This window comes from Micropterus dolomieu, unplaced genomic scaffold, assembly GCF_021292245.1.
Source record: "Micropterus dolomieu isolate WLL.071019.BEF.003 ecotype Adirondacks unplaced genomic scaffold, ASM2129224v1 contig_12402, whole genome shotgun sequence".
NCBI classification, from domain to species: Eukaryota; Metazoa; Chordata; class Actinopteri; order Centrarchiformes; family Centrarchidae; genus Micropterus; species Micropterus dolomieu.
In genome coordinates, this window is record NW_025741388.1 from 1 (window position 1) to 11,918 (window position 11,918).

Below are 11,918 nucleotides of genomic sequence, written 5' to 3' on the forward strand. Positions count from 1 at the left end.
AAACAGTAAGTTAGTCTGCGTTTGTGTTCAAATAAACTTTAAAAGTAAATAAATAAAATAATAAAATAAAACAGTAAGTTAGTCTGCGTTTGTGTTCAAATAAACTAAAACATATTTAAAAGAAAATAAAACAGTAAGTTAGTCTGCGTTTGTGTTCAAATAAACTAAAACATATTTAAAAGTAAATAAATAAAATAATAAAATAAAACAGTAAGTTAGTCTGCGTTTGTGTTCAAATAAACTAAAACATATTTAAAAGTAAATAAATAAAATAATAAAATAAAACAGTAAGTTAGTCTGCGTTTGTGTTCAAATAAACTGAAACATATTTAAAAGTAAATAAATAAAATAATAAAATAAAACAGTAAGTTAGTCTGCGTTTGTGTTAAAATAAACTAAAATATATTTAAAAGTAAATAAATAAAATAATAAAATAAAACAGTAAGTTAGTCTGCGTTTGTGTTAAAATAAACTAAAATATATTTAAAAGTAAATAAATAAAATAATAAAATAAAACAGTAAATGTGTGTGTTAGAAAAAGTAATTAAATAAAAAAGAAAAATATTAAAAACCAAAAAAGTAATTTTATGTTTAGGATCAATAAAGAAACACTTTATATTTATTAATATAGTGTTATTTATGGTTCCTTTTTCCAAGGAACAGTTACTAAAGTTACACAGTCACTGAGGAGAAGGACGTTCCAGCCAGATGAGCACGACTTCTGTAAAGACATCGGTGGCAGGAAAGTAAAGACACCTTTGTTTTCCAGACACAAATAGTCACGGATAACTAAAGACATTTTAAGCGACGGATTAGAAAAGTTGTTGGTGGCGGCAGGAGACGTCTGTGTGTTGGCTGTGAGGCGGGAGGAGTCTCGGCTTTCTGTCGAGCGTCAGCAGCTGCAGGAAGTGAACCCTGTCAGACGTCAGCGTCTCACGACGCCGATTCATGTTCAGAAGTTCTGCTTCTCGCGGAGAGTTTGTGCGCTCGGCTCGCGGGTTGCAGTATTTTTAGTTCAGTCCGACTTCAGAGGGTTTCTTGATACAGTAAATACAGACAGAGAGCATGCTGGGAGTTGGTGCAGAGTCGGAGGCAGAGCAGTGACGGGATCATAAATACATCCAGCTGTCTGATGATCCGCGGAGGTGATCCTGATCAAGAGCTGTGGAGACGTTCTGGACCTGTTTGAAGCGGCCCCCCCTCTGCAGGGTCTCTGGCAGGAGGGATCTTTATTCATTAACGGGAGCCAATGAGCCTGGAGGGAGTTTGTGGGGGAGGACAGGAGGCTGAGATGTGTTTGAGGATATTAATATCTCAGGAAATTAGGCCGCTCACTTCCTCCGCTCCCAGCTGGGCCTTTATTGTCACAGAGGATGTGATAGGTGAAGGGTTTGATCAATATCAGCTGAGTCACGTGACCGTGATCAGGCCGATGACTCATCATTGATGCTGTCACGCCAACAGTACCTGCGGCGAACAGTTCTGAAAGCGTGAACGTCTCTTCACCGCGCTGCTGGTTCCTCTGCAGTGATTGGATAACAGGCGGGACCTGCACCTAACGGTTATATTTATCATCATTTCTCTCTCCAGCCGGTTCACTGTTAGGGTAATGAAACATCAGGAAACCGTAAACAGTTTCTCCAACATCCCCAAATATTCAGTGTATCATAACGACGCCACGGGAACAGCAGCGGCGTCCGGCAGCAGGACGTGTTCTGCACAGTGACCTGAATGATCAGTGGAGAGTCGTTGCAGCTCTCTAAAGTATTAATCAGTGCGCGGCAGGAATGGATGGATGCGTCTCAACTAAAGCAGCTTTTACACATTAAAGCTGCAAACAGTCAACTTGAAAAGTAAGTTTAAATATTCAGGAACCATTTTTGATTGTAGATTAAGTTTTACAGCCAGCACACGTTTTAAAAAGCAGCGTCTGTACCTGCTCCGGGAGAAAATCCCAGAGAGCTTTCCGGACACGTGGCGGCGAAAAACAACAGCTGACAGTTGGGATGTGCGTGGAAAACGCAGGTGAAACAAATTGCATCTGATCCTGTTCCCTCTGGAAGGAAAGAACATTTACAAAAAGTCTTCATACCAAAAGCAATAATAATGTGTCCACTCTGGCTTCCTGTCCGTTATGGTAATCAGATCCACTCCAAGGCGAACCAGAGGGGCCGCAGTCGCACTTCCTGTTTCCCCTCCGACGCCACTTTTTGTCCCGTCAGCTCCTCCCTCTCCATGTGTCTGTAAACGCTGTGTCCACGCTGCTCGTCCTCTCCGATTGTCTCCTGGAGGACAGACTCTGATCTTGTGTCTTTTTTTTTCTTTCAGGGGTTTTTCAGTAAACGTCTCAAGGGCTCCATCAAGAGGACGAAGAGTCAGACCAAACTGGACAGGAACACCAGCTTCAGGCTGCCCTCGCTCCGGCCCGCGGACGCCGACAGGTAACGTCTTGGTCCTCTTTCCGTCGGCGCCTGGTCAGAGTCACCTGACGCCGGCTGTGTGAGCAGAGGGTTCGAGGCAGCGACACAAATTAGGTTTCTAGATTCAGGAGCGTGAGGGCTGATCGGACAGAACCTGTTGCAGTCGGGGTCAGATGGTGTCGACAGTCAGGAGATAAAAGCAAACCGTTTCCTGTCTGTCGGTGATTTGGTGCAAGAAAGCGTGAAATTTGGTGCTCTTGCAGAATGTGGAGCGTTTTCCAAGCAGCTGACTGGAATCACGGCCTTCTGATCCTCCATGATTGTTCAGGATTTGCTTCTAGCTGTCAGGACTAGAGACCTGTACGGGCCTGTTTTTTAATGGCCGCAGCCCGACGCAGTTACTGTTATCTGAGTTTGTGTTAGCTGTCATGTAACAGTCGTGTACGTGTTGCGTTCAGGCGTTGCTGCGAAGTAAGCGCTGTAAAAAACAAACCTGAACAGCAGCACGTCCATCAGGTGTGTTTATTTTTACACCATATGTTCTCTACAAGGAAGTTGAAGCGCGAGTCCTGTCGGGCTCGGGTCCGGTAGCCACCCTCTGACACGGGGGCCTTCAAGGTTCCAGGTCTCAGTCGTTCAGATGAGGACTTAATGTTGAACCTCCATGTTTCCGTGCGGCGGTGGAAGCTGTAGACTTTGTTCGTGCTGTTGACTCTGAGCAGCAGAGCCGGTCTGACATTAAGCTTCATTTCCTGTTCTGGTTCTGCTCGCTCTGCGTTTCCTGCTCCAATCAGCTCTCCGAGGCTTCGTCTCTCAGACAGAAGTTAAACTGCAGACAGACGGGCGGAGGGTTTATTTATTTCTCAGCTCCTCTTGCTCCTCCGTCTTCAGGAGGTTGTGGCTTCCTCCTCCTCCCTCCATTAACCCGCCCAGCCTTCCCAGCACTGACTGGAGGTGGTTTTACTGGAAGGCCGGCTGTCCTCTCTCCCTGCAGCTCGCTCTGCTGTCGCTCTGCAGGTTTATACAAAATGCACACGTGTGGTCTTTGATTACAGGCCCAAAAAACTGAAAAACAAAGAGATGTCCGTCCTGTCAGGGTGGAACGCTGCACTGAAACCATCTGCGGGTCCAGGACCTGTGTAGCCTAGCTTAGCACAAAGACTGGAAGCCTGTCCATCAAAAGAGAGACCGAACACCTCGTAGTGAAGAAGCACATGTTGTTCTGTCTGGGCTAAAACCTTAAAACGTGGCGATCAGTCGTGTGAAGCTGATCCTGATGCGTCTTCTGATCTATTTTATTATTAGTCGACTGGTCCCTGACCTTTTAGGGGCCCTCAGGCTCCAGCTGACCATTACTTTGTGTTAATCTGATGAATATTATTACTGCATGTGAACTGCAACTTTTATATTAATCTGAACGTGTTTTTTTACTGCATGTCACCACAAACCAACAGCGCGTCCCAGTCTGATCATAAGTGCATTATTATTATATTTATAGCAGTATTATCAGGCTCACATGTGGCGCAGACTGATGCAGCGATGCAGCTTTACGGCCGACAGACTGTCAGCCAGCTGGACAGGAGGATAATGCTTTACACACTCTCTCTCTCTCACACACACACTCAGCCTCTCTCGCTCACTCGGCTCTGAGCTCTGACTCCTGATGGACGCTTCGTCTTCTCTCCTCCGGAGAGCTCGCAAAGCTCAGATCTCCAGAACTCTGAGGTTCAGGTAGGACCGTGCGTGGAAGGGTTTGTTTAAATATGTTTGTGGGGTCTAAACGGGGGCTTGTAGGATTCTTGTGAGGTCTGACGGCTTTGTGGAGACGCCAGGAGTTTAAAGGGCAGCGTGAGCGTTTTGTGGTCGGGTCAGAATAAGGTCGAGGTATGTTTTAATGACAGGCGTGCAGTTGTGAGGGTTCAGGGTAGGGTTAGGGGCGAGGGAAGGCGTTATCGAGTCCCCACGGGCGTGGAGGAACAAACGTGTGCTGCTGTGATGGAAACGGTGCAGATTGATTCCCGTCTGCATCGTCAGCTGGACACACAAAGAATCCGGCGAGGACGCACCTGGACCTGTCGGAGCTAAACGGCACCCTAAAGTACGCCTCGGAAGTCATTTAAGGGATAAATAGGCGACAGCGTCTTTGTTCATATTTGATCCGCACTGCCTAGTTTTCATTTGTGTGCACTTTGGAGCAACACAATGAGCGGTCGACTCGCCACAGCGTATCCATCGTGCACCGGGCTGCAGGATCGTCTGTGAAGATTCTCACCATCCAGGTCAGAGTTATAACTTTAAACTCAAAGGTAGCTGGATTCTTCAGTCCTGCCCGTCTGGCAGGGAGACCCGGCTGTTTAACCTCTGTGGGGTCGTGATGGATTCTTCAGTGAAAGCCACCTGAGGTCAGGGCTAAACCACCTCGTGCTAACGACCGTTAAATAGCTGGGATTCCTGCCAGTCACTCAGAACTGAGGAGTGAGAGACTGTAAGTATTTTCAAGTCCAGTTGAACCTCGCGGCCCTCCAGTGCCCTGGTTTCAGGCTTATTGAACCTGGCTGATCAGGTCTGGCTCTCAGTCGGGCTTCCAGTTCATCCCAAAGGTGTTGAAACAGGAAGGAGACAAACGCAGACTGTCGCGTCACCAGAATCAGGTCTCCGTTAGTGTCCGGGCGGCGGCAGCCCTCCAACCTGTCGTGTGAGCGGTAATGACCACGAAACAGAAACGGAGGCTGGCAGGTGGGCTCAACAAGACCAGTAGGCTGAAGAGGCGTGCGCTGTCCTGCAGGGACGTCCAGGTCCTCGTTCAGCAGATGAAAGTCAAAACAAACTCTGTGACTGGTCTTTAATAAATCAGAGGCGAGTTAAGACGGAGCCTCGAAGCTGGAAGGTGTAAATTATCGCTGCTTTAAGCTTCAACTGTAGCACTGAAGGAGGCGGATAATTCATCTTTTCCTTGGATGATTAAATCTACTCTGGGCTCACGTTCACATCGGCTCTCTGCTTATAATTATGATTATTGTAAATATAATAAAAGGTAAACCCTCAAACTCCTCCAGAAGATAAATATAATTAGCTTTGGTGAAACAGGAAACAGGGTTCAGATGTCAGACCAGCAGGGGGAGCCGCCTCTGGCTTCCAGCCCCGTGCCACCTCCGGGAATATTCCCACAATCCCTGATAACAGCAAAGATATAAGGATGCAGAGTGTGTGTGTGGTCAGAGCTCAGTAAGTGCTTCCTCCTCCTCCTCCTCTTCCTCTGACAGCACAGCGGATCAGGTTTCCTCTTAATGCAGCGGACCGGCCTTCCTGAAACTCTGTCAGAATATTTTCCTGCTCTGAACGACAGACGCTATAAAAGAAGTGGGTGTAGCCGCCGTGATGTCCCCCGTTGGTTTGTGGACTACCGTTTTAAAGCCTCCAGTCGCCATCTTGTTGTTTTTGTTTTTTTTGACACCAGACGTGACCATATTTGGACGAGAGCGTGGAGCTAGCTAGCGTGGTTAGCAAGATGTATCTGTAATATTAGCTGGGATGCTAATTTTAGCTAGCGACAAACTTACTGAAAAATGAGCGGCCGACTCCCGATCAGCTTTTTCAGCTGGTTGAATGTTCACAGAGCAGCGGAAATGAGTCGCCTTGTAGCCCCGCCCTAAAGCCTCCCCTGCTTCCTGGTCTCTGTTCCTCTAAATGAGACCATAATTTACTAAATGAACATCATGCTGTGTTGAAGAAGACTTGAAACTAGAGACTGAGACCAGAAACTCATCAGGAAAGTGTTTACTGAGGGAATAAATCAGCTGAGAAGCAGAAACATTTTCTCAGAGAGCCGCTGGAGTCGCCCCCTGCTGGCTGCTGGAGAGGACGCAGGTTTAAGGAGCTTCACTTTCAGACCCGGAGGTCCCTGCTTGGCCTGATCACACACAGACTGCTGACTGTGTTTAGTTAATGGAGCGTTGCAGCTTCAGGTCACGTGACCAGACGTGTTTGAACAAGCCCCCCTTTTTAACACAGAGTGATTAAAAACACTGATTTGGAATAAAGAAGCACAGATGCAGCTTTTTCTCTCCCTCGCCGACCTCAGCTTTACACTACTGAAGATAGAAATCTGCAGAGCTCGCCGCCTGGAGTCATCTTTATTTAAGGTAACGTGAGCTCAGAGTCCAGCTGAAAGAAGGTACCAGCAGAAACACTTCCTGTTATAAAGACGCCAGCAGAAGCTGGACGTAAACTGAAGCTCTCCTGCTGTACCTGCTTCAGACGTTGTGCTTGTTTTCACTTCCTCACACAGACTTTCCATCTGCTGCTGAAGTCCGTTTCAGCTCACGTCGTTTCCTTTGAGTCATTTTAAAACCTTTACAGGATTTCAGAAGAAACGAGCTCAATGAAGTTAGGTCAGTTTGATTTATAAAGATGTGTCAGAGGGCGAAAGATGAATGTTTCCCATCCTGGACTCTGATCTCAGCTATGAATTCTGGGAGTAAAATGTCCTTTTACCAGAGAGGGTAAAGAACAAAAAGCCCACATTGTACAAACCCAAAGTTCAGGTTTGGTATCGTTTCAGTTTCATCGGTTCTGGTTCCTTCACCACAGATCCTCCTCGCTCCTCTAAAGTGAGAGGAGTCTCTGTCCTAGAGCGGCGTCTCTGGGACTCGTCTCACCTGCAGCCATCGTCGGTTTCCCTCCAGTGTAAAAGCTGAACGTCGGCCCACCTGTGTTCTGTACCTGAGGCGTTGCTGCTGTTGGCGTTAGCTGGATCTGGGAGAGCGCGACACGTTGAACACGGTGAAGCAAAGCAAACGCTTCGTCACGTCGGAGCCGCTTCCTCCCTCGCACCGAACCTCCTGACTGCAGCTGCTGCAGTTAGTTAGTGAAGCTGAGCCGAACTTTGGAGCGTTTGCTGCGGTCCGCCACGGTCCAGGTCCAGAAGGACTCTCTTCTTCACGCTTTGTTGACGTAACACATGAGGTGACGTTCGGTCGGCGCAGCAGCTGCTGGCAGATCAGAGACACTTTGACATTAAAACGCTCACTGCAGGTCAGTCAGGAGCTGAGACATGCAGGAAGTTAGGAACCCAAACGCACGGGTCTTAACGAGGCCCCCGGTTTTAACGAGGCCCCGGGTCTCGGACATTCGGTTCCATGCAGTTGTATTCACACTTACAGATGGAATATCATGTGACAGAAACGTCCAATCATGTGGTTTGACTTTCAGCGGTGGGCAGAGAAACGAAACCGATACATGAATGAGAGATTTTAAATTCACCATCAGATCTGATGTTGATCTCAACACGCTAATCCAGGTTTACGTAACTCATCTGACACAGCAGGGGGATTACACACACACACACACACACACACACACACACAGACACACACACACACACAGACACACACACACACAACACACACACACACACACACACACACAGACACACACACACACACACACACTCGGAGTGGATTAAAAAGTGATCTCCTGAAAAGCTGAAGCGTTTCTAACCATCACGTGATCCAGTCGGGGAACACGGGTTCAGATCCTGTGTGTAAAGATACTGTGAAAGTCCTGCATCCAAGATATTACTGAGGTAAAAGTACACAGGTATTATGAACAACGAGTACTCGGAGGAAGCACAAATACACAGTTTTCCTAATACAGCTGCATTAATTGATCCTGCAGCACCTTAAACGTTCAGCTAAAGGCAGAAGATGTTGAAACTCTCTGCTGTTTCCATTCTGACTTCCTGCAGTATTTGACTTCATTAACTGGTTAAAAACATTGAGCTTGTTAGTTGTGGGAGCATTTTAAATAAAGAAAAGAAAGATGCAGAGAGGGAGTCTATTCAGAGACGCAACTAAACTAAAACCTGCATTTTATCAGCTGAGTTCTGCTTTTCAGCTGCTTTATTTTGAAAGTCCTCGTTCTTCTTCTCCTGCTGATAAAGCTGCGGTGTGTTCATGGCCCCTCTGCCCTCTGAGGTCTGTAATTAAACGCCTCCTCGCTGCGTCACTCCCTGCTGCCTAGCGCCGGCTCTCCCGGAAGACGTTGTTGTTTTGGAAACGCTCCCAGAGGCCCCGCGCGATTGGCCCGTCCCAGGACCTTGTTTACCGGCTGCAGGGACGCTTCATAAAGGCGACGCTCTCTGCTCGTGGTGAACGCTGCTCCCGTTTGCCTGCTGGAGGGTCGAGGCGGGAGGACGGTGGGAGCAGGGGGGATGCTCGGGGGAACGCCCCTCAGCTGGCTCTGTGGTTGTTTTTCGTAGGTATTACTGCTCTCCTGCTTCACTGTTGACAGCAGGAGGCTGTGGTGACGACCGCCAACACCCAGAGGACGTTCGCCCAATCTCGTGGCGTGGGATCTGCGCACCTGTTGTGCTCAGCGGCGCCCTCCTGGCGGTCATAAAGAACTTCTAGAACTTTTAGAATTGATTTCTATTTAAATGTTCCTCTTGTCTCGCAGATCTCGCGGGCTCCCCAAGCTGAAGGAGTCGACCTCCCATGAGTCTTTGCTGAGCCCGGGCAGCGCGGTGGAGGCTCTGGACCTGAGCATGGAGGAGGACGTGTTCATCAAGCCTCTGCACAGCAGCATCCTGGGACAGGAGTTCTGCTTCGAGGTGACGAGAACCACCCGACACACGGGGGGGGGGCGAGACGCTTTATCAAGTCCCTCAGCCAATCAGACACAAGGATTTACCCCCCTCCCACACACACACACACACACACTGATACCTGAAACACATCAGCAGCAGTCTGTTAAAAACAGACTTTACAGTTCACTTCTTACTGACTCTGAGCCACCTTCTTCTGGTTACTGTAACTCTCTCTCTCTCTCTCTCACCTGCCAGGTGACGTACTCGGGCGGCAGCAAGTGTTTCAGCTGCACTTCGGCCTCAGAGAGAGACAAGTGGATGGAAAACCTGAGGAGGACCATTCAGCCCAACAAGGTGAGACTGTCTTTGCTTCCGTGACCTGTTGTTTGGCGTCCTTTGGCGTCCGTGCGCACGCTGCGACGGGCCTTGTTAGTATTTAGGTGGAAAAAGAGTCTCAGGTTTGGCAGCGGCGGGCATCCAGAGCTGCAGACGACCCTCCTGCTCTGACTCTGACTCGCAACACGTGGCCCCAGTTGTAAACGTAAACTTAATTACTTTTGAACCTGGACGTGTTTCTGTGTGACTGACCCTCTGGGCGTCCACTGAAGAGCTCGTTTCTGCCGCTGACAGGCTCAGATTGTTATTATCGTTGCTCCAGAGGCGTTTGACCTCTGACATGTATAACAACTGTAAGTCGCTTTGGATAAAAGCGTCAGCTAAATGAATAAGTGAATAAATGTAAATGTTTTAGGTAGCAGCCACACACAAACACAACATGCTAAAATTCAACATGTCCAACAGCTTTTCAAACACAACGCGACCACATGCCGCCGTCGCCACGTTCTTTACGACGCCTTTAAATTCACCAGCTCTGGTTTGGTTGAAGCGTGAACCCTTAATTCACCGAGTTAGAAGTGAAAATATCATCTGAATATAATCTGAGCCTTTAGTTGCAGCCCTGTTCCACGGCGTGCTGGACCAGTTTCAAAACAAGTCCTCCCAGTTAGTCTCACAGAAATGGTCTCGGTCGAATAAACAAGTTTTCCTTTAAGATAAACATGTATTTAAATACAGGAAATAGCACCCATGTAGATTTGAGGTGATGAATCAAGAAGTCAGACCAGCTTGTTGAGGTCTTTCTTTTTAAAACCAGTGAAGCGGTTTTAGATGTTTTAACCGGGGGTGTTTGTGTTTCCAGGACAACTGTCGGCGGGCGGAGAACCTGCTGCGTCTGTGGATCATCGAATCCAAAGACCTGCCGCCGAAGAAGAAGTATTTCTGCGAGCTCTGCCTGGACGACGTCCTGTACGCCCGGACCACCAGCAAGACTCGCCACGACAGCCTGTTCTGGGGCGAGTACTTCGACTTCTCCAGCCTGCCCGCCATGCACAGCATCACCGTGCACATCTACCGCGACGTGGACAAGAAGAAGAAGAAGGACAAGAACAACTACGTGGGCCTGGTCAACATCCCGGTGTCGGGCGTGACGGGCCGGCAGTTTGTGGAGAAGTGGTACCCGGTCAGCACGCCCACCACCAGCAAGGCCAAAGGAGGCGGGCCGTCGATCCGCATCAAGTCCCGCTTCCAGACCATCTCCATCCTGCCCATGGAGCAGTACAAGGAGTTCGCCGAGTTCGTCACCAACAACTACACCATGCTGTGCTCGGTGCTGGAGCCCGTCATCAGCGTCAAGAACAAGGAGGAGATGGCGTGCGCCCTGGTCCACATCCTGCAGAGCACCGGGAGGGCAAAGGTCAGAACTCAGCGACCAATCAGAACCCTGCCGGGGAATTAGTTTTCTTTCAGGGAGTCGGATGTTCAGCTGGATGCCGCTCTCACGCCTGTACGGGAAATATAAAGCTGCAGCAGGTTAGCTTAGCTTAGCATAAAGACCTGAAACGGGGAAGCAGCTGATGTGGCCCAGACCTGAGAGAGGGATCGATCATCTCAGCTAACTCTGAGAAGGAGCCAGATAAACGTACAAGATTTCCCAAGCTGAACTCTTCCTTCATTTTAACTAAATTAAACATTTAAATTTTAATTAAACAACAAGTGCTGAGCTTAATTAAATACTCAATTAATGGAAAAGGGGCCGCAAACATAGACGTATAAAAGAAGTTGGCGTGGTCGCGGTCGCCGTGACCTGGCAGTTTTGAAGCCTCGAGTTTGTGTTAATTTTTTTGCAACCAGGCACCAGACGTGACCTCGTTTGGACGAGATGGTGGAGCTAGCTAGCTTGGTTAGCATCGCTAATTCATCTTAACTGTGATTTTACCCCGGGGTGCTAATTTTGGCTAGCGACAAACGGGCTTGACCCCTTGATGCCTGAATGCACAAACAGGCACTGGGGGAAAACATTTGCTATCTCAGCTGCAGTCTGAAAGGAAGAGGCGTGATGCAAATTTGCGACAGTTGGCGTCAAGTGGTTAAAACAAAATGTACTTACCCGAAAAGTGAGCAGCCGACTCCCGATCAGCTTTTTCAGCTGGTTAAATGTTCACAGAATAGCGGATACGAGTCGCCTTGTCAATCAGCTTGTAGCCCCGCCCTAATGCCTCCCCTGATTCCTGGTCTCTGTTCCTCTAAATGGGACCATAATTTACTAAATGAACATCATGCTGTGTTGAAGAAGACTTGAAACTAGAGACTGAGACCAGAAACTCATCAGGAAAGTTTTTACTGAGGGAACGAATCAGCTGAGTAGTAGAAACATTTTCTCAGAGAGCCGCTGGAGTCGCCCCCTGCTGGCCGCTGGAGAGGACGCAGGTTTAAGGCGCCCCCTGCTGGCCGCTAGAGAGGACGCAGGTTTAAGGCGCCCCCTGCTGGCCGTTAGAGAGGACGCAGGTTTAAGGCGCCCCCTGCTGGCCGCTAGAGAGGACGCAGGTTTAAGGCGCCCCCTGCTGGCCGCTAGA

The 11,918-nt window shown here is 48.5% G+C and overlaps 1 protein-coding gene across 1 annotated transcript; it reads left to right on the top strand.

The window, feature by feature from the left end:
* Window positions 1–657: 657 nt before the first annotated feature.
* Window positions 658–10,984, top strand: LOC123966060 (ras GTPase-activating protein nGAP-like; the record flags this gene model as incomplete). The annotated part of the gene is made up of 5 exons (XM_046042297.1): window positions 658–746; window positions 2,329–2,441; window positions 8,877–9,030; window positions 9,262–9,360; window positions 10,205–10,984. Coding segments are annotated over 5 exons (1,052 nt in total), but the record flags the coding sequence as incomplete, so codon positions are not given.
* Between the last annotated feature and the right edge of the window lie 934 nt (window positions 10,985–11,918).